Below are 23684 nucleotides of genomic sequence, written 5' to 3'. Positions count from 1 at the left end.
CGTCAAATATGACTTGAAAATCTGTCCCCGTTTGCGTTTGTCTGTCATTTGATGTCGTACACAGTGAGCACGGGCACTGCAACGATTTACAGCACTGTGGACCACTGCAAACGCTGAACCTCGGGTAGTGTTCAACTTGCACAAGACCATCAGTTTTGGGACGAAGATCACCACGAATCATTCGCTCAGTTTTCTCACTGGTACTGCTAGCTTTCGAAGTGGATGGCCCACCTGAACGTTCGCCGTCAAAGACAGATACTCGTCCACTTTTGAAACAATTTTTGCATTAGAAAATTTTTCGTTCAAAAAGGACATGCAGCTACATTTGCGAATATTAAACGCAGAATTAGACCCTTAACAACGTTCTATAGAATCACTACGAAAGAGCTACTGAGTGGAACAGCACTGCTAGCGCACAAGTACAACATTGACCTTACGGTCTGTAGACGTTGAGCCAGCTCTGTCACCTTATGAACTAGAAAAAACTGCCATTGCTTACTGATTTTCCCTCGTAATTAAAGGTATTTTAACACTTCAGCTCTAGCCCTTCTGCATGTTGTCCGCCTGATTTACATGGATACCGGTACACCTTCTCGATCAAGAGTGCATTTCGTACGATACACCATCCCCGTAGGAGTGAAACTAAACACACCGGATGACGGTGAGGGGAACCTGCAGTAAATCAATGCGAGCGCTAATGGAAACGATGTGTTGTGACGGCAGGACGTCACAGGTGGACAGTGCGCAACGTGCGGGATGCGGCGAGGGCGGTGATCATGCATTAGGAAAGTAAATAACGCCCGACAGAAATGATTTACGGCTGGTCCAGTCGCGATAATCGAAAAATGATGTTTGTGGCAATGAAACGGCAACGAGCTTCGAAAATACCAGCTGAGTGGGTGGAATCGCAGAAATTCTGCGGGGACAGGGACAGCTCCACGTTGGCGTAAATCAGTAAAGTCACAATACCACGGAAGCTTGCTTTAACTGGACTGTAAATCAATTATCTGTTTCTGGTTTCCTATGTACGAGACAATTCGTCAGAGTAACAATGCTGAAGCGGTGTTAAGCTACTGCAAGAAAAAAGAATTTGCATAATATGAAAACACTACCGTCGACGTCGTTGCGGTAGGGTAGTTAAAATGACAATTTCAATCACGGAATTCTCGATACATACTAACAAGTGTTGAATTCTATGGCAAGCTAGAGAAATTTGGAAACCAAAAGGAAAGGCAGGATGATCAGGGTTTAGCGTACCATCGACGAGTGTGTCATTAGAGACGAAGAGCTAGCTCAGATAGGGGAAGTAAAGAGGCAGCGTCCTACAGGATGGACACGACTTAAACCTCTGTGGGAGCGAATCTGCAGCCTAGATGGAACTTTTCTTATTATTTAAAGACCGTAACCTGCTTCTAGACTCCTGACTAAGTTTGTCTGTTTGCCAAGTCTACTGAAATCTACCTGATAGGAAGAAAGGCTTTCTCACTTAGGGGTCACAGCCTAGATGTCATCCAGATCACTTACTTGTCGACGCATGGCGGGGAGCTGAGCTACTTACCAACTATTTGAAAATTCATTTGCCCTACTGCAGACAACTCAATCATTCAGGCTATATCTGAGATTTTGCGTAACTCGGTGTTGGACTATTTCATAGCTCTATTCTCGACCTCCTCGTCCAGTGATTATCTTACAACTACCTAAAGAATCATCGCATGAGACACTGCAATTAGTACAGTAAAACATCAATTTATGGGCGATCCCTTGCAGATCTATTCTCTACGACACATAAGACCGTTTTGCTTAGCTTATTGTATGCGTTAACTGCAATCTCACAGTCACGATATCTGTCGATCGCAGAAATGCTCTCTCAGCAAGTTACACAATCAGTTACATTCCAATACTTCGAGAACCGGGGGCTGAGACAGTTTGTGCACAACCTTGCACAAACTACTCCGTGATATGATATGTTTATTACCTTGTAATACAGCACAAATCTACGCATGTAGTTCCCTCCGTCTCTACAGCTTAGTCAGCGAATGGTTGAAGTGGGGGCAAAGACTACCCGGCAGATGATCTTCCTGCCGGCGGCATGCTCCCGTTTCATGGTTCAAATGGCTCTGAGTACAATGGGACTTAACATCTGAGGTCATCAGTCCCCTAGAACTTAGAACTACTTAAACCTAACTAACCTAAGGACATCACTCACATCCATGCCCGAGGCAGGATTAAAACCGGCGACCGTAGCGGTCGCGCGGTTGCCGACTGAAGCGCCTAGAACCGCTCGACCACACCGGCCGGCCTCCCGTTTCATATCACCTCGAATCCTGCTTGGGCAGCTGCTGCACCTGCTCTTGCTATTGTAGTTGTTGCAGACACATCTGTTCCTTTGCTGTCATTGCCGCCGCGTCTGTTCATGGTGTTGTTCCTGCAGCGTTATTTGATGGAGGCAAAGCTACGGACGTTTTTGATTGATCATTACTTGCTTATTCGCACGCGAGAGTGTGCCTTGGCGCCTTTTAACGACGCATTATCCTGGTGTGGGACTGCCACACATCGGTTTTGAGGAAACAGCGAGTGGCTGAAAGGCCCAAGTACTCAACAGCAAAAATTACACATAAATCCGAAAGGACAAAATAAAAGAAAAACATGAATGTAAATAATCCTTAACAGTATACAAAACAAAGCTACAGAAGCAAACCGAGAGGAAAGACAAGAGCAAGTGAGTAGCGGTGCGAAAGTAGTGTCGGTGATCGGAAAGCTTCGAAAACATCAGCACACACTTTCGTCCTAGCTTACGCCGCCAGAACGCCTATCCAGCAGACACGAAGTCCCCGCCTCTCGTTGATACTGATGTCTGAGTCCGGCAAGGGCACAAAACTTTTCGTATAAAATTGTTTACAGTTTCTATGCATTGAAAGTGTTGTGAGAATTACAACCATAGCGTTCAAACATTTTTTAGTCATCCTATTTCAGTATTGTATTGATAATGAAAAAAAAGCTAGATAATCTCAAAATGCTGGCGGAGACAAAGTGAACAGTGTTAAACCCTCTTGGGAACATTCGCAAATCGCACGAGAACGTTAGGATAACAAATGCTCTTTGAGAAACACAGCAGTTCGTTTGTTTCAAATCATCACGTTTTCCACTGTTGTATGTGTGGGTAAGTACTAAGAAACTAGAATGACGTGGAACCATTCTCAGTTTAGATAGACTTCAGAAACAAACACAATATATCGCTTTCATTGAATTAAGCTGAATGTTGCTCTTACCCCGTACTATACTATTTTTATCTACTCTTTATATTAAGTCTCTTATTTTTAATTAAAACCTTTCAGTCGGTTACAATTCACAATACGCAGTTTACTCCACAAATACAACAAACAACAATTTTCCATATGTGGGAAACTCACGACCACTAACACAACCGCGTACGAAGACTCAGACCTACTTACACACACAAACAAACCTGAAGATGCTACACACATTCAATAAAACTCCAGCCAGTGAGGACAACTACAAAAATGAGCTACAGAATGTCAAACAAGCACCTGTAGAGACAAATATGATAGACAAAATGAACCACAACAAAAATGAAAATGATGTCCAACACACAGCTCGACAACAACTTACAAACAAAAGCGCACAGTACTTAAATACACAGAACACAAACCGAGACAACAGGTCTGAATAAGGATCAACCACAACAACCAACAAATGGCAGACACTCGCCCACAACAACAAAGCTTCTCGCATAGTTGGAAACAAGAAAGCAACAAGAACTGAAAACAGAACAATCTGAAATCTGTTAGCTCACATCTCAAGAGTGCAACTCAATTTACATTTGGAAAGACGGGTAGAAAGTTTAGCGTTAGAAGCAGTGAACATAGAAGGGTGCTTCAGAGTCACAGCAATCATTCTCCGTTTGCAGAGTCGATATGGATATCAGCCACAGACCAACAGATATAAACACCAATGTGATATTCTTGAATGGAACAAAAGCCCTCCACATAAACTTATAATATAAGAAAATTACCATGTACAAGAAATCATAGTAGAATGAAAACAGATAATGAATCTCTGCAATGGTACCCTGTTCTCTGCTCTAAAAGAACGACCAAAGACTCAAGCACGTGACACACAAACACACACACACACACACACACACACACACACACACACACAAACAGGCAGACACACTAACGCCTGCTGTGATTACAATATACGAAATTACTGGTAAAAGACATAAAGCAAGACAACAGAGGTGATTATCGGATAAACAGTGACACAGTGCATATTAGAAAGCACAGTTTACATACCACAAAGAAGCATAAAAGAGCATAAGTACATTCAGTTTATATACACAGCCCCATCCCAACTCACCGATATACAAACCCACTCACAGTCAATAAATCTCGTATTTTCAACACAGCGGAAGCAGTTCTCCAAACGTGCACATTACTTGTCAAAAATTCGACTCCGAGTAGCGAACTGGAGGAAAATAAGATTGTAACAATGTGGTTTCGCGTATGTCAGTAGCCAGAAATGAAACATGATTAGAGTAGCAAATTGACTGTATCGTTATCACGTCTTCAGCAAGTGATTTTAGAGAAATATGGAATTTGAAGCTAGCGCTTAGCACTCCGTCTTCAGGCCACAAGTGGGCCATTGGTACCATCCGACCGCCGTGTCATCCTCAGCTGAAAATGCAGATAGGAGGGGCATGTGGTCAGCATACCGCTCTCCCAGTCTTTATGAAGGTTTTCTGTGGCCGGAGCCGCCACTATTCGGTCGAGTAGCTCCTCAATTGGCATCACGAGGCTGAGTGCTCCCCGAAAAATGGCAACAGCGCATGGCGGCCCGGATGGTCAGCCATGCAAGTGCCGGCCACACCCGACAGCGCTTAATTTCGGTGATCTGACGGGGACCGGTGTATTCACTGCGGTAAGACCAATGCCTAATTTGAAGCTAGGGATCAGAACATCTCTTCTCCCTAACGTGAGTCTATAAATTAACATTTTTATCCCTAATATCAACATGAAATACCGTCCAGAAATATTTTTGTATGCAATGTGCCATGATCAGTCAATGACAGATGTACAGTAGACAGCTCAGAGGAATGTCTGCGCGGGGTGAGACAAGGTGTGGGAAAGGAATTCTTTCTTTTGCATTCCTACAGTCGAGTCGGTGTAAGATGAACCCTGATTGGCGGCGCTGTTGCCACTTTCAGCTGCAAAACGCAACCTGCAGCAGGCGAAAACAATAGCCGCCTATAAAGCTCCGGCGACACTGAAGCGTTGCGATAGAGATGTTTACAGAATCCCGTTCCGTCACTGCAACTGTCTGGGATCTCCATACATCGACTCGACTGTGGCAGTCTTCACTGTCAGCCTTGTTGTGTTTCGTTGATTCTCTTGTATGGTTCTGAGAGTACCCATCTGTTGGTATCTGACTGAGATTACTGCATTACTCAAGGCGCCAATTGCGGCTGTTTGGCTTTCTGAAATGACTGAATTAAATTCGCTCATCAGGTTTCTATAACTCAACGATTCCTCTGAATGAGCCAACCGTCAGAAATCGATGTGCGCTGGATCAAATGGCACCAAATCCTGGTAAAAAGTGCTGATATTCTTAACGAATTTCAATGTTCATGCTGTAATGGAAAAAAAACGCGGAAATTCGATGAGCCTGGAAGAAAACAAAGGAGCAATTGTGCCAGGGTTTTCCCACGAACGGATAGTTTACCTTCACAGTGACTGCTGTGGTGAGGATGACCTCATTGTCCTGCGTTAAAAACAGAGGCTCATCTGCTGTGCTAGCCTGACTTCTGGTAGCATTGGAAGTCACGAGTGGTTCCTTCGGCGTATTTCATGCTTTTCTTTACAACCATTCCCTGCAATGATCGACGGTCGCCCCCCGACACCAGATGGGGTCTGCCTGATCTTGTTTTAGCTATGGTTATTCCTTCGCGTTTCTTCTTCACAATTATTTCACGACAGTCGACCGGGGCAGTTTTAGAAGAGTTGAAAAGTACCTTGTGGGTTTGTTACTCATCTGACATCCAGTGAATAACACACGTTCGATGGCACTAATCTCTCCTGAGTAACCCGTTCTGCTTTTTGCTGCTCCCTCTACTGATAGCACAGCACTCCCCGTGGGTCCCCTTCTCTTGACACGTATTGCAAGTAGGCTGTTTAGGTTTTTATGTTGGTAACGCCACGATGCGCTCTGTATGAAGATCACTGGCTGTGCTGTGTGAAAGCCGTGGTTGGTTTGCATTGTTGGAGTATATGCTATTGTAGTGTTGGGCAGTTGGCTGTTAACAGCGCGTAGCATTGCGCAGTTGGAGGTGAACCGCCAGCAGTGGTGGATGTGGGGAGAGAGATGGCGGAGTTTTGAGAGCGGATGATCTGGACGTGTGTCCATCAGAGACAGTAAATTTCTAAGACTGGATGCCATGAACTGCTATATATATTATGACTTTTGAACACTGTTAAGGTAAATACATTGTCTGTTCTCTATCAAAATCTTTCATTTACTAACTATGCCTATCAGTAGTTAGTGCCTTCAGTAGTTTGAATCTTTTATTTAGCTGGCAGTAGTGGCGCTCGCTGTATTGCAGTAGTTCGAGTAACGAAGATTTTTGTGAGGTAAGTGATTTGTGAAACGTAGAGGTTAATGTTAGTCAGAGCCATTCTCATGTAGGGATTATTGAAAGTCAGATTGCGTTGCGCTAAAAGTATTGGCTGTCAGTTTAGTGTTGATCAGAATAGGCAAAGAGCGAAATGTCTGAGTACGTTCAGTTCTCCTCAGCTGTTTGAAAATCAAATAATGTAAGAGGTTTATCAGCAGAGTAATTCATAAATTTTTCTAAGGGGACATTTCAGTATTGATCAACTCAGCATCACACAGAGTGTCCGGATACTTTCGATCACAAAACGTGTACGCAAACGTTATATTCTCACTGTAAGGAAGAAATGGATGAGACAACCTTACCACTGATGATGTTTTGATTGACTGAAGCGAAATGTGTATCGTAAAGGAAAAGAGTACTTCAGTAGTGCACACACAGTACCAGTTTGAAATTAATAAACTATTTATACTCAACCACACATGCTGTAGCCGCACAAATGGGAAGTCTTATTAACATTATTCTGGTAGTATTAGTACAATGCTGAAAGGTAGGCCCATTTAATACATTTACATCGTTCGAACTTCGCAATGTTGACATACTTGCACCTGTGAAAACGTTAATGTGTCGTCCGAACAAGACGCAAGAACGCAGCTAGCTCTTTATTTGCACGAAGTAATGGCCGCTATCGACAGGGGATCTCAAGTTGATTCCGTATTTCTAGATTTCCGGAAAGCTTTTAACACCGTTCATCACAAGCGACTTCTAATCAAGCTGCGGGCCTATTGGCTATCGTCTCAGTTGTGCGACTGGATTCGTGATTTCCTGTCAGGAAGGTCGCAGTTCGTAGTAATAGAGGGCAAATCATCGAGTAAAACTGAAGTGATATCAGGTGTTCCCCAGGGAAGCATCCTGGGACCTCTGCTGTTGCTGATCTATATAAATGACCTGGGTGACAATCTGAGCAGTTCTCTTAGGTTGTTCGCAGATGATGCCGTAATTTACCGTCTAGTAAGTTCATCCGAAGACCAGTATCAGTTGCAAAGCGATTTAGAAAAGATTGCTGTATGGTGTGGCAGGTGGCAGTTGACGCTAAATAACGAAAAGTGTGAGGTGATCCACATGAGTTCAAAAAAAAAAAAAAAAAAAAAAAAATCCGTTGGAATTCGATTACTCGAATTGACAGCCTTGAGAATTGTACTATTTATCAACTAAGTACCTGGGTGTTAAAATTACGAACAACTTCAGCTGGAAAGACCACATAGATAATATTGTGGGGAAGGCGAGCCAAAGGTTGCGTTTCATTGGCAGGACACATAGAAGGTGCAACAAGTCCACTAAAGAGACAGCTTACACTACACTCGTTCGTCCTCTGTTAGAATATTGCTGCGCGGTGTGGGATCCTTACCAGGTGGGATTGACGGAGGACATTGAAAGGGTGCAAAAAAAGGCAGCTCGTTTTGTATTATCAAGTAATAGGGGAGAGAGTGTGCCAGATATGATACGCGAGTTGGGATGGAAGTCATTAAAGCAAAGACGTTTTTCGTCGCGGCGAGATCTATTTACGAAATTTCAATCACCAGCTTTCTCTTACGAATGCGAAAATATTTTGTTGAGCCCAACCTACATAGGTAGGAATGATCATGAAAATAAAATAAGAGAAATCAGAGCTCGAACAGAAAGGTGTAGGTGTTCGTTTTTCCCGCGCGCTGTTCGGGAGTGGAATGGTAGAGAGATAGTGTGATTGTGGTTTGATGAACCCTCTGGTAAGTACTTAAATGTGAATTGCAGAGTAATGATGTAGATGTAGATGTAGATGTAGACACAGCCACGTAAAAAGCAACACAGGCGCAAATATGCGAGCTGGTGCCGGTGCCGTAGAGACTCGCCACTTGCGCGAGGTTCACCAACGCCACGGGAGGCGCTGAGGATGAAGGTATCGCCTTAACCTCGTTCAACTGCCGGCCGAGTACAATCCGCCAACGAGTGGACGACAACGGACAGAAGCCTACTCGAAAGATAGAAGAGCAGCTCTCGCCCACTTGGTTGTAGATCATCGTCCAGGACTGACTTACACAGTGAGGGTCGTTTGGTGAACTCTTGAAAATTGTTCAAATGGCTCTGAGCACTGTGGGACTTAACATCTATGGTCATCAGTCCTAGAAATTAGAACTACTTAAACCTAACTAACCTAAGGACAGCACACAACACCCACTCATCACGAGGCAGAGAAAATCCCTGACCCCGCCGGGAATCTAACCCGGGAACCCGGGCGTGGGAAGCGAGAACGCTACCGCACGACCACGAGCTGCGGACATTGAACTCTTAGAAGTGAACAGACAGTTATCGTAAATGGCATTTGCTATTTACTGTGAAGTCTAGCTACGATTATTTGCACTTAACGATTGAGAGCTTTATTGTGTTCTATTGCATGCAGTGTTGCAGACTTCATATTTCAACTATTCACAAAGATAAGTAAACCATTTAACTGATTTGTGTGACTTCGTTACTAATTTGTATCCTCTTACCTGCCCTGGGGCATAGCTGTGTAATAGTAGCAGGGAGAAATGTCTTATCGGTGTACTGCACCAGAAGATGTTACAGGAACTCACAAACTCGGCCTACCGTTACAGTAGTAGCGACGTGGCCTTTACAAAACTGGCTACGAGGGGTTTACAAAAAACATTTTCAGAACAACGTGAACTGTTGTTCCCTAGAGTATGTCACAATACACATCCGACTCTTTGCTGCGTTCCTATTACTTGCATTCTTATCAGCTGTGGGCAGTACACGCTAGATGTAGTATTGTGACATATCTGTCACAAACCGTTAAAATCACAGAAGTCAAAATAGTACAGAAAGTCCTACGGGTAAAAATAGTGAGAGCGTGTTCGTAGCAGGTACTTACACAGAGATGAGAATTGGAGATGGCGTGGTACGCAGTTGTAGAGCGAGAGGTCGACGCTTCGGACGTATCGCATGTTGGCCAGGTCGATCTTGTAGAGGCCGCGCTGCTTCCAGTGCGACACGTAGCCGTACTGGAACTTGTAGCGCAGGTCCTGCAGGCACAGCGTGCGCTTAAAGTAGCCACCACGCAAGTTCCCTACAGCTATCTAGCAGTTTGTCAGCGGAAATACTCCACGAACATGCGAAGCAACAGTTACGAGTATACTACGACATATCACTAACATCTTGCAGTAACGACCACATTCTCTATGAATTCTTTAAATGACGCCACTTTTCGCTTTTGGTTGTAACTGTTTTTATTGTGCCATTGCTATTTCGGCTTATGTGCATAGTCACGCATAAGATTTGATGCCATAGTATGGCGTAGACATAGAAACAGATTCATAATAAGAACGTTCCTGTAGGGATATCTCACTCTTGATGATAATAAAGTCAGTGTTTGTTATCCATGACATGAGTACATGAGCAACGAGATACGTAGATTTTTGTTATTCGCTTGCTGCGTGTACATTGTTATTTATAACCTACGTATTTCTGTGCCGTAAGATGACATCGAATCTTATACTTGACTATGACATGTAAGTCGAAACAGCAATACCACATTAAAAACAGGTACATCCAAAAGTGGACAATCATATCATAAAAAACTCATACTTCAGAATGAGAATATCACTCAAGAGTTTTCTCAGAAACCGAGCTAGGTGTGTGTGTAAGTGGGGGAGGGGGGGGGGATGCGTTGCTGCTTATATTAGTTTCGTTCAAAAATGGTTCAAATGGCCCTGAGCACTATGGGACTCAACTGCTGAGGTCATTAGTCCCCTAGAACTTAGAACTAGTTAAACCTAACTAACCTAAGGACATCACAAACATCCATGCCCGAGGCAGGAGTCGAACCTGCGACCGTAGCGGTCTTGCGGTTCCAGACTGCAGCGCCTTTAACTGCACGCCCACTTCGGCCGGCATTAGTTTCGTGAAGGCAGAGGCGTCGAGGGAACTCAGCACAATTAAACGCAGATTTTAAATCACGACAGCTTTATTTTTTTATTACCCACTAAACTTGCTAATACATACCTATAATATACGACCAAATGTAGTTTATGCGATTTTTGAACATATTATTTTGCTGGCAGACAGATAACATTCAGATGGATCTGAATTCTTGCTGTACTCAAAATCCGGCAGTTTATTTACACTTCCTTGTAACACGAGGAAAACATAGTGAACTGCATCTGCAACGCTACTGTTAGCTTAAAATGGTTCAAATGGCTCTGAGCACTATGGGACTTAACATCTGTGGTCATCAGGCCCCTAGAACTTAGAACTACTTAAACCTAACTAACCTAAGGACATCACACACATCCATGCCCGAGGCAGGATTCGAACCTGCGACCGTAGCAGCCGCGCGGTTCCGGACTGCGCGCCTACAACCGTTAGACTACCGCGGCCGGCACTGTAAGCTTGGATTTCATAACGAATTGCTGTGGGTACACTCGCTGATAGTAAATACCCATTGCACATTCTGGCTTTCTTCAAGTTGATACTGTGTTAGGACGGCTGTCTGTTTGGCGACGCGGGATGCGATGACGCCGTACGAACACAAATTTTTTTCTAGTAGGAAGAGGAGAGGTGAGGCAGTTAAGCTGCTTTGCCCTGCCCCTCACTGGGCACGCCTTCGGCATAACAAGTTGTCTCCTCTCGTGACACTCTGGCTCAGCGTCACTGTTGCAAGTAATTTTTTTTGTGGCAAGGTCTTATGGGACCAAACTGCTTGGTCATCGGTCTCTAAGCTTACACACTACTTAATCTAACTTAAACTAACTTACGCTATCGACAACACACACACTCATGCCAGAGAGAGGACACTAACCTCCGACCGGGGGAGCCTCGAGGACCGTGACAAGACACCTAAGACCGCGCGGGTACCCCGCGCGTCCTGTCCAAGTAGGCTGTTAACGTTTATGCCCGTGGGAATGGGCGGTTAAAGACGATAGTCAGTCCAGTCAAACTCTGAAGTAAGATTGTTGTCCACTAAACTGGTGTTGAGTTTAGATTTGTCATATTAAACACAACTCTTATCTCTCATGATGTATATATTTTTAGCGTAATCGATTTTCTCAGTAAATTCTCTTAGCTCCAACAACAGCCACAATTTCCTAAGCTGTGTACATCATCAAAGCTTTTCATTGCGGGATCGTGTCATATCCTCCGTGTCTACATATTCTCGAAAATTTTCACTTTTGTCAAATAGTCTACGTGTGCGAATAGATTTACAGTGCTTTTGTGACAATATCCATGCTATCCATAGACCTCAATTTATCTCAGAACCTACGAGTATAATCGTTATCAATTTTTGTGATAAATTATGACATTTCCAGAGGTTTTACAGCCTGCTCTTTGTGAGGCCAGTGCACAATTAGCTTGGCACACTACAGTGTTGTACGGGTGGCAGTCTTCACTGTCAGCCTTGTTGTGTTTCGTTGATTGTCTTGTATGGTTCTGAGAGTACCCTTCTGTTGGTATCTGACTGAGATTACTTTGTTCATTAAACGACTGTGGGGAACTGTATCGAACGCCTTGCGGAAGTCAAGAAACACGGCATCTACCTGGGAACCCCTGAGTCTCATGGACGAATAGCGCGAGCTGGGTTTCACACCATCGTTTTTTTCGAAACCCATGCTGATTCGTACAGAGTAGATTTCTAGTCTCCAGAAAAGTCATTATACTCGAACATAATACGTGTTCCAAAATTCTACAACTGATTGACGTTAGAGATATAGGTCTATAGTTCTGCACATCTGTTCGACGTCCCTTCTTAAAAACGGGGATGACCTGTGCCCTTTTCCAATCCCTTGGAACACTGTGCTCTTCTAGAGACCTACGTACACCGCTGCAAGAAGGGGGGCAAGTTCCTTCGTGTACTCTGTGTAAAATCGAACTGGTATCCCATCAGGTCCAGCGGCCTTTCCTCTTTGAGCGATTTTAATTGTTTCTCTATCACTCTGTCGTCTATTTCGATATCTGCCATTTTGTCATGTGTGCGACAATGTTTGGGTTCCTCTTTATCCGCTATATTGTAAGGCCACCATCCATAAATGTGCGAATTATTTGCAATAAACCTTTATTTGATTTAAATGATAGTTATCTTGTTTTCAAAAACAATATTAATGATACAGTTAATTTACTTAAATTATTTCGGTAACCAATCTAGTACTTTATAGTTATTTAAGGGAAGCTTTTTTAGTAAATGCTTGTCATATTAAACACAACTCTTTTCTCTCATGAAAAACAAAGTAAGAGCATATGGACTATAAGACCAATTGTGTGATTGGATTGAAGAGTTCCTAGATAACAGAACGCAGCATGTCATTCTCTATGGAGAGAAGTCTTCCGAAGTAAGAGTGATTTCAGATACGCCGCAGGGGAGTGTCGTAGGATCGTTGCTATTCACGATATACATATATAACCTTGTGGATAACATCGGAAGTTCACTGAGGCTTTTTGCGGATGGTGCTGTGGTATATCGAGAGGTTGTAACAATGGGAAATTGTACTGAAATGCAGGAAGATCTGCAACGAATTGACGCATGGTGCAGGGAATCGCAATTGAATCTCAACGTAGACAAGTCTAATGTGCTGCGAATACATAGAAAGAAAGATCCTTTATCATTTAGCTAAATTGAGACCCACTCAAACTAAACACACCTGGTATATACAGCATTGCCTGCGAATGTGGTGTGCAGTACATCGGTCAAACGCAGCGCTGCATCTCTAAAAGGTGCGAGGAACACATCAGGCATGTTCGACTTGGACAGATAGAGAAATCTGCTATAGCTGAACATAGCATAAAAGAAAACCACACCTTTGATTTCGAAAACACCAGGGTGCTGTGCCGAGCCGGGAGCTATTGGGATAGCGTCATTAAAGAATCAATAGAAATACGGGTCCACGAGAATCTTGTGAACAGGGACGAAGGCTATCAACTGAACGCGGCCTGGAATCCAGCATTAGCCGCAGTATGCCAGGAACGCAACAAGAACCGTCCAGCTCACGAGACGCGATCAGAATGCTCTGACGGAGACACGAACGGCGCACCCGCATCCCCCTCCACCCCGCCCGCCGGCTCCGCTGGACCCAGCCTCCCGCGGCCAGGTGGTGGGGGGCACACCGCAGGTATAAAGGGACCGGCATCCGCAAAGTCTCGGCACTCCGCCAGAAGATGATGAGTTTGTCACTCGTCGAAACGTCGCAGTTTGAAGACATCGCCACCCGGCTGGAAGCCCGAGAACTCTTCGCCTTGTTAATAATTGTCAAAGAATCATGCATAAAGTTGCAATGAGCTCGTCTCATTACTACACTACTGGCCATTAAAATTGCTACACCAATAAGAAATGCAGATGATAAACGGGTATTTATTGGACAAATATATTATACTAGAACTGACATATGATTACGTTTTCACGCAATTTGGGTACATACATCCTGAGAAATCAGTACACAGAGCAACCACCTCTGGCCTTAATAACGGCCTTGATACGACTGGGCATTGAGTCAAACAGAGCTTGGATGGAGTGTACAGGTACAGCTGCCCACGCAGCTTCAACACGATACCACAGCTCATCAAGAGTAGTGACTGGCGTATTGTGACGAGCCAGTGGCTCGGCCACCATTGACCAGACGTTTTCAGTCGGTGAGAGATCTGGAGAATGTGCTGGCCAGGGCAGCAGTCGAACATTTTCTGTGTCCAGAAAGGCCCGTTGAGGAACTGCAACATGCAGTCGTGCATTATCCTGCTGAAACATAGGGTTTCGCAGGGATCGAATGAAGCGTAGAGCCACGGGTCGTAACACATCTGAAATGTAACGTCCACTTTTCAAAGAGCCGTCAATGCGAACAAGAGGTGACCGAGACGTGTAACTAATGGCACCCCATCCCATCACGCCGGGTGATAAGCCAATATGGCGATGACAAATACACGCTTCCAATGTGCCTTCACCGCCATGTCGCCAAACGCGGATGCGACCATCATGATGCTGTAAACGGAACCTGGATTCATCCAAAAAAACGACGTTTTGCCATTCGTGCACCCAGGTTCGTCGTTGAGTACACCATCGCAGGCGCTCCTGTCTGTGATGCAGCGTCAAGGGTAACCGCAGCCATGGTCTCTGAGCTGATAGTCCATGCTGCTGCAAACGTCGTTGAACTGTTCGTGCAGATGGTTGTTGTCTTGCAAACGCCCCCATCTGTTGATCAGGGATCGAGACGTGGCTGCAGGATCTCCGTTACAGCCATGCGGATAAGATGCCTGTCATCTCGACTGCTAGTGATACGAGGCCGTTGGGATCCAGCACGGCGTTCCGTATTACTCTCCTGAACCCACCGATTCCATTTCCTGGTAACAGTCTTTGGATCTCTACCAACGCGAGCAGCAATGTCGCGATACGATAAACCGCAATGGCGATAGGCTACAATCCGACCTTTATCAAAGTCGGAAAGTGATGGTACGCATTTCTCCTCCTTACCGAGGCATCACAACAACGTTTCACCAGGCAACGCCGGTCAACTGCTGGTTGTGTATGAGAAAACGGTTGTAAACTTTCCTCATGTCAGCACGTTGTAGGTGTCGCCACCGGCTCCAACCTTGTGTGAATGCTCTAAAAAGCTAATCATTTGCATATCACAGCACCGTCTTCCCGTCGGTTAAATTTCGCGTCTGTAGCACGTCATCTTCGTGGTGCAGCAGTGTTAAAGGCCAGTAGCGTAAGATTTTGAGGTTGTGTTTGTTTCTGTTGTGTTATGTATGTAACGTGTGTAGCGTAGTATCCCTGAAAATGTAACATCCATCTTATATTTAGCTGACTGTAGCCACAGCAGCGCCTCACCTGAGCTTGCACGGAGCCACGGGGAAAAATCCTGCACCCACCTGTCACTCTGCTTAATTGGAGCCAGACCTGCTCGGCAGTCGAGCTGAACGTTGCAGTTATCTCCGCGACCTGACTACTCGTAATGTCATAAAATGTCAGTCGGCATGAAGTAGGGAAAGAAGCTTAGAGCTTAATGCCCTATCGACGTCGAAGCCATTAGAAATGGAGCACAAGCTCATATGAGGACAAAGCACAGGGTATGTCTCTATTTTAAGGAACCATTCCAGTATTCATTCTCAATGAATTATAGGAACCATGGGAAGACAAATTTTGATTGCTAATGGAAACTCAAACCACTGTTTAGCGAATCTAATTCCATTCTCTTATACCACTGCTCCACCACGCTGCTGTCAACATGACGCTGATTTAACAAATTAGTACAAAATTAAGTATGGGTGCGTAATTGCAGTAAGCTCCATTATTTCGTTCTCTGCGTCTTTTGCTAGTGTTTATGTGTATTCAGAAGTAATACGTATGACAGAAAGGAATACTAGAAATGTGTCGTGTTACAGAGCCACAGTGGGATTGTGGTATTGAAACAAGAAAGAAATGCAAATGAATTGAAAGGCGCGCCTCGGAATTTTTACGCATTTCCATATCATTCCGGAAGACTACGCAGTTGCTCCTTTGGTAAATACAACGAAACTTAAATTACTTTAAAACAATCGGTATTTCATTCGGATGTTATAAATCTCTAAGAAACGGGGAGGAAGGCTTTACTTTCGGAAGGGTACTAATATTACTCACTGGTAGACATAAAACAAAATCTCTGATTATTCACTTTAGTTTTATACTGTTCGTTGAAGTCGTCACAGATACTAGACGGATGCTAGAGTGTGAGTTACATGAACTACTGTTTTGTGACATTTAGATCCAAACTGTCGTACATGTCGGAGGATGCGTAATCTACAACATTATACTTGATTTTGGTCGAGCACCCAAATGACGATGTGGTGATCCCCAATGTAAATTTCGAACATCAAACTGAGCTAGAAGGTACCTTTTTTGTGGTAACAGAGAGGAGGAGTTGCACACTCTATAGATTTAACCTAAAAGACAAAACTCACATACTCACGGTCTTTACCGCTGAGTTAAGCAAATGTGTTTGGCTTGTATACAGTGCCCAGTTAAAAAGGGCATAAAAATCTTACGTTCTAAGCGCAAGTTCCTAACCTAAAATAGATATCTGTAATGGAAACCTACAGACAAGGTTTTCTACGGATTTATTTCTGGTATGTCACGAAAAGTATCGTAATGGGACTCGTATGATGCGAAATCACCACAGACGTCAAATAAGTAGCAGGGGACTTCAAACAGTAAGTTACATATTTCGTCGCACGCTAAAACCTTTGCCCAACAAGTGTGGTGCAGGCACACTTCAGCGGTGTTACTGATAAAAGATGCATCACGGTGTGGGGTAAAGTGGTGCGGCAACTGGGAACGTACTCCACAGTTGAAATGCACAGAGCAATCCGATTCTTGTTGGCATAGCGTCTAAATTGCACAAACGTTCACCGGAAAATTGTGGCGATATAGAGGCCAAATGCAATATCGTATCCTGCCGTAGTAAAATGGTGCTAATCATGTGGCAAAGGCCGTACAGTCGAGGGCTGTGCTAAAGACGTGGTTGATACTGATCGGGAATGAAGGCAATCGACCTCGACCACAGACGCAGTTGTCTAAGCAGTCGAGGAACTAATTCGCAGCAATCACAGGCTTCCTGACAACGTGGATATTCAGAAAGTGGTGCTCGAATGGTTCCTTGCAGATATCTATCGTCGAGTAACTGAGTCATTGATAGTACGATTCGATCGTTCTTTACCGTGACCTGGTGACTATGTAGGAAAATACTGTCGTGTATCTGCGTTAATTTGTGATATAGTGCAGCATTCAATAAAAGTTACTTGGTCTGCCACATTACTGTGTAACACACTTTTTGATGTCCCTTCGTACTAACTGCAACCAACTTCATAACTTTGCATTTACCTAATCTGTACATGTCTTTCTCCACTCTCACATTTCATTTTGGCAACTGTTTCCTTGTAGTGTGTCGTCGAGCGACCTCGTTTGGACATTCTGTCCCAGACTGGTACTTTCTACATTTTTCAACTTTCATTTTCGGAGGCATTCAAAAGTCACTGCAGGCTCTTCGATAACCCATGTGGTGGAAAACTAGGCTATTAGATCCGAAGAATTCGATGACAGCACTGCCAAGTGATACACAATGCCGAAGCGTTGCTAAAATAGATGCAACCAATCTCTGCCGGTTTCAAAATTTGATAACTGGACATCTGTACTATAAGTTCACGATGTGGATGGCCGTTGGTTAGTCAACATCAGAAATCAGCTTCCTCTGTAGAAGCAATGTGGTCTGCCTCATATGCGGAAGAAAATGTTTTCCCGCTATTTCTACAATTCAGAATGAAGACCATCGCACCTATATTTGCTCCTCAAGCGGCATTCCTTCTCGACCAGTAATAAGTATATCTACCCACTTACCAATATTCATCTAAGACACTTTATGAGGGATGCCGGGGGTATAACCAACGGATAAAGGATGGGAAAGAGAGATGAAGGAGATGATGCAAAACTAGTATTTTCTTTGATTTCTAGTATTTTTTTCGATTTATCGTCTTAAGTCTTGTCCAGCTGTGCTCTTCCGAACAATACCTATTGCAAGTTCTACACATACTCACCAACCATTCTCACAGGACTACGTTATGACATCGATTAAAAATAATAACATAATGTATTCTCAAAGTGCGAAAAATAAGTCGTATTTTACTAACCAGAGGTTAATGTTACCTAGGCTAAGCTTAGGAATGAAACTCAGTACTTAAAGGCAAAGGTACTACACTGTGATTCCTTACGAGACAAAATTTTACTGCCTTTGTCTGTGATGCGTAAATTCAATGTTATGTTTTGCACGAATCAATCTGCAGCGGCTTTTAGTCTCCTTCGAAGTCTGTTAATAATTCACCCACATCCGACGAAACTTTCCATTTTTGGTAGCAAACTCGGAGCCGCACGCTGTAGCTACTGAAGCTAAAGGGCACGAAGACTTGACACACATTACTTCGTTTCCAGAGAGGTGATTCTACAAGTAGTGAGCGTGATTGATGCTTGTGAGGATATTGAGACTTACATAGTGACGTTAAATGAGTAAAAGGTTAATTGTCACCTTATTCTACACACCGCATCACAATTAGAAGGTCACTTTTTTGAAACCACATAATCGTCTTCAGTCGCGATACAGAGGTATGAAATTTGGCTGAAAGGTTCCTACAGCCTTCCTATGTAAAGGCGCAAAGAAGTGGTGCCCTGGGACGTCACCCTCGGGCTCGGCGACGCCTCAAACGGCAATGTGTCGACACACGGGAAGAAAATGGTCAGAGCTCAGAATTTTTTACTTAAGGTGTAAGATGGATAAACTAAGTCACACAGGCACCAAATTTCACAACAATTCCACCCAATGTCACAGAGGACGTGTCACACAATGGGAAGGTCTTCATGCTCCCTCATAACCACATATCACCCTTTCCTTTGTCCGCAAAATACAGCACGTTAGTAAGGGCAGATCTCAAGTTCTTTAATTAACTTGCCTTAATTAATTACTTTTTGTTTAATGTTCTACTTGAAACTTGGGGAATTATGGAGTAATGGCTACCCATTTTTGTATATCCTGTATCTATCCCTTACTCACATTACACGAAAATGCAGTAGTTTCACTTTGCCTGTCCTTACGGTTTTTCTATTTAGTCCTTCCTCTTGAGTTTTTTCCTTTTACTTCCCTCCTGCTGAATCTGTTACTGAGCAAGTATTCTTAGGCAATCTTCTACAATATTTGTCTACTTACAATACACCTTTTCAGTACCTCATCACCTTTATCTCATTCTGTCCAGCACGTGCCCTCTATGCACACCGTCAGACACGGCCCCCCCTCCCCCCCCCCCCCCCACACACACACACCATAAGTCACAAATGAAATGAACTAATAAAAGGTACACAACGTAATTGTAAACAGTTTTAGCAGTAACAGCATCAGACTGCACAAAAACAATATCTGTCCCACGAAACCTACGATCCTCCCAGTGTAGAGAGTACTCAGGTACAGACCTGCAGCGGCGGCACGAAGAGCCCCTGGACGAGGTCGAACTGGCCGTCGATGGGCTCCGGGTGCACGGTGTGGTGCTTGCGCTTCTGCGAGGCGTCGCGGATCACCTGGATGGTCTTGATACCGCTGTCGTGCTCAGCGCGCCAGTTGAGGACCCACACCTGGTCCAGGTGCGGCACGTAGTGCAGCTCCACGGGGAACTTGTCCGTCACCACCACCTGCAGCCCAACACCTCATCGTTACCCACCCATACCACTAAAGACAAATGTTGTGGCTTCATCCTGAATGCAGCAACAATCACAAGTCTGGTTAGGGATAGGCCGAAGTAAAATAGGTTTTAGTACAGAGGGCATCTGCGGTAGCGAATTAGCACCAAAGTGGCAGCGTAGCAGTTTTAGATTACCGCTACATGACACCCGAGTGGCAGTTTGCGTCTATAGCTGTGCAGTACACTTGGTAGGCTCCCTACAGAGGAGTTTTTTCCCTTAGTAGGACATGAAATTTATCCTTGAACTGGAAATGGTTTGTTCACTCGTGAGGAGAAATGAGGAACTATCTGAAGGAGAATCAGCGGGTGGAGTGTCGTAATCTGATATCAGCGGATGGGATAACATGACACTAAGGTATGGACTTTCAATAATGAGTCCGATGATGCGTTAGGCACAGTGTGACAAACCAACTGGCAGATTCGTGCGTCTCTCTGGACCTGATCGCGGAGTCAATCTGTAAAGGAGGAGGAGGAGAACGAGATGAGTCTTTAACGTCCCGTCGTCAACGAGGTCATTAGAGACGGAGCACAAGCTCGGACTATGGAAGGATGGGGAAGGAAAGCGTCCGTGCCCTTTCGAAGAAACCATCTCACCATTTGCCTTAAGCCATTTGGGGAAATCTCGGAAAACCTAAATCAGGATGGCCGAACGCGGGTTTGAACCGATATCTTCCCAAATTCGAAGCCAGTGAGGTAACCACTGAGCTACCCCGCACGGTGTCACTCTTTAAGAGGATACTGATACTACATGGCTCATTCACCAGATCTCAAACATTTTGTGCGGGTTTTTTAAAAAAAGTGCAAACATTACATTCACCGGAGGCGACAAAGTGAGTTAAACCGAAAGTAAGGAGACCTCAGCTTACACTAGCAGTCTTTCTACACATCCGCTGTCTAATAATGCCTTAAAATACGGAACTGGTGACGACAGTATGCGATAATCTTCGCACTTGTTGCTCTAAAACAAAGAAGACTTTTCATACGGCCTGAGCTCCATAGCCGCAGAAGAAAATGAAAGTTACTCTATCAGGCCTGAAGATGATTTACTTTCCTAACTTCAACATTAAACAGATAATTTTGAATTCTCCAATCCCAAACCCTACAGTGAAAAAATCTCGAGATCCTTACTTCTGAATTCAGTGATTTCCTAATGCCATTTTGTAGAATCTACTTTCATTTTATTTGGCGCTAAAACTGATTTAACTTACTAATGTTTCGTTTACTAAACTTTACCTTTTAGATCACCTTTCCCAGTCTCTTGTTAAACTTCGTTGCAAGCAGTAATTTACTGATTCCATCACAATTTCACTTTCATATTAAGCATGGGATTGAAAAGTCATCTGAAGGTGTATGTCTCTCATACTACAGAACAAAAATTGTATCTCCAAGACTATCTTTTAAATTCAATTGTTTATCGACTCAAGAACTTTGCAACCTAGCACTCATCCCTCCTTAGCTGTTGTGCTTCAAAGAAAATTATCAGAGGACATATCGAAGTACTGGCAGATGAAAAACTTAATTTAGAAGTAGCTGAATACATGCAAATCCAATTCTCAGTGTTTTCTTCCGGTGTAACTTACAACAGTTTTCTAAAATGCCCCAGTCGTGAGTTAAATTTTTGCAGTGAGCTGTGATTAAATTACCAAAATACTACCAATATAGTTTGAAGTATGGTGATACATATATGTAAAGAAGGCTCGAACATATGATACTCAACCAACGTGGGACGTGTCGCCCGATGTGTAACACAGCTTTTTTAAAAAAAATGTTGTAACGGAAATATGTAGTTTATGAAGCGAATTATCTCTTGGGAATGTTTATGAAAATGTCCAATGAGCTCAGGAAAATTTATTTCAGAGACATGTTGCCTTTACATTTTATTATGAACCATAGTCCTAAAGCTACGAAAAAATAAAATTATGCAGTTAATATTTTGTTTTCTTGCTGGTCCATATCTGCAGTCCTCGTACACACAGCAGAGTGCCGTGAGCCGCCACAAGAGGAGTCAAAACAAAATTAAGCAGCCCGTCGATGAAATGGAGCATTGTACGGTAATTTATTTTGTCCACTTGAAGGGGAGAAAAGCTGCAACAACCCATTCTGAGTTTATGAAAGTGTGCGGAAACAATTCACAATCGTTTGAGCCAGTCGTTTGCTACCATAGACGGTTCCATAGTGGTCAAACAAGTCTGAATGACGAAGAACGAATTGGTAGACATCTCTCTGTGGAGAACCAGGAGCAGCAAGAGGTGTGGAGACCCTTGTGATCTACAACCGACGCACCAGAATCGAGGCGAAAGGGGAAAAACTGAAGAGAATATGTCTTGGATGAGCTTGCAACATCTTGCACGAAATATTGAACATGACAAAGAGTCACGCGACTGCTCACACTCCTTAGAACTGATCACTGAACTGAGGTATCAGCGGATATACGGCATCACTGTCACACCAACAACTTCTCTAGCAGGCCAGTCACTATGGGTGACTGCTAGGTCTATCATTAAGACAGAGAAAAAAGCAAACCAAGCAGTGGAAAAATAGGGATTCACTAAAGCCGTAAAAGGCGAAGACTCAACCATCATCGGGCATGGTGACGCTGGACATTTCTTGGGACTGTCATAGAGTGATGTTAACAGATTATGCTCATAAGTGACAAACCAACACAGGAGCACACTACAGAAATCTTATGGCGGAATTACGGATGATTGTTGGACGAAGCGCCGTGGGATTCGGTTCAAGGAGGTACTTCTGCCCCATGACATCGCACCCGGTCATTCTGCACAGCACACAGTCAGAAATGCTGCTTTTTTGGGCTACCGCATTTTGCCTCCCTGCTGCATTCTCCTGACACAGCACGCAGTTACTTCTTCCTCTTTTCTCTGGTGAAGACACCATTGCGTGGCAAGAATTTCTATAATAACAACTAGATAATTTTGGTGGCGGAACGTTTGTTGAACACCCAAGATGCAAACTTCTGCTACCAGGTCACGGCCAAGTCATGCATGGTTAAGAAAAATGTGCCACATTGAGGGCTGAATTGCGGAGCAGGACTGGCATCATTACCTTTCAAGGTCGCAAGTTAATTTTGTCGAGGTGAAAATTAAAACTCCTTGACAGTCGCCAGTACGATTTCTTTGTACATTCGATGTAAGATCTGAGAGTACTAGAGGGGAAGCAGTGTGCGGGAGCAAGGCTTACTCACGTCGACGACGACCATCTGTATCTTGCTGATGACGAGCACGCGGTCGTTGCGGGGCTGCGCGACGTACACGTAGCGGTTGGCCACGTTGATGGCCTGTCCCCAGCTGCAGTTGGCGCCCTTGTCGCCGCACACGTACTGCTGCTGGCACGGCACACACACACAAACACACACGTCTCGCCACCACCAGCTACCGCGCACACCAACAGCTTTGTGTTAAATACTTAACTGTAGCATGTAAATAACAAATGTTATTAACTTACTTCTTTTCTGTTTACTTACGTATTACACATAAATTTGTTTATGTGCGTACTACACGTAATATATTAACATGATATTTTAATTACAATAGTGCAACTCACAAGGGGAGGCCACGACGTTTGGAACGCGGATTTACTGCAAACTTCGTACACTCGTATTACCCCTGAGGACAACAAAATGTGTAAGCAGTAGTGCGTACTTCTCAAGCGTTATTGAGAAAATCGCAAGATAGTTTCGGTCGTCAGATATACGAGGGGCGTTCAGAAAGTAAGCTCCGATCGGTCGCGAAATGGAAACGACTATGAAAATCCGATAAAGCTTTGCACA

At 44.0% G+C, this 23684-nt stretch overlaps 1 protein-coding gene across 1 annotated transcript in view; it reads right to left on the bottom strand.

The window, feature by feature from the left end:
• LOC124594591 (follistatin-related protein 5-like) overlaps positions 1-23684 on the bottom strand; it is a 221635-nt gene that overhangs the window by 19026 nt on the left and 178925 nt on the right. Inside the window, exons 11-13 of the mRNA XM_047132967.1 lie at positions 23100-23237; positions 19632-19847; positions 9537-9687 (exon numbers count right to left, since the gene is read on the bottom strand). Of these exons, the coding sequence (XP_046988923.1) occupies positions 9537-9687; positions 19632-19847; positions 23100-23237 (505 nt within the window). The remainder of the gene's footprint in view (positions 1-9536; positions 9688-19631; positions 19848-23099; positions 23238-23684) is intronic.

Source organism: Schistocerca americana, chromosome 1 (genome assembly GCF_021461395.2).
Source record: "Schistocerca americana isolate TAMUIC-IGC-003095 chromosome 1, iqSchAmer2.1, whole genome shotgun sequence".
In the NCBI taxonomy this organism is placed as follows: Eukaryota; Metazoa; Arthropoda; class Insecta; order Orthoptera; family Acrididae; genus Schistocerca; species Schistocerca americana.
This window is presented reverse-complemented; position numbering and strand designations above follow the sequence as displayed.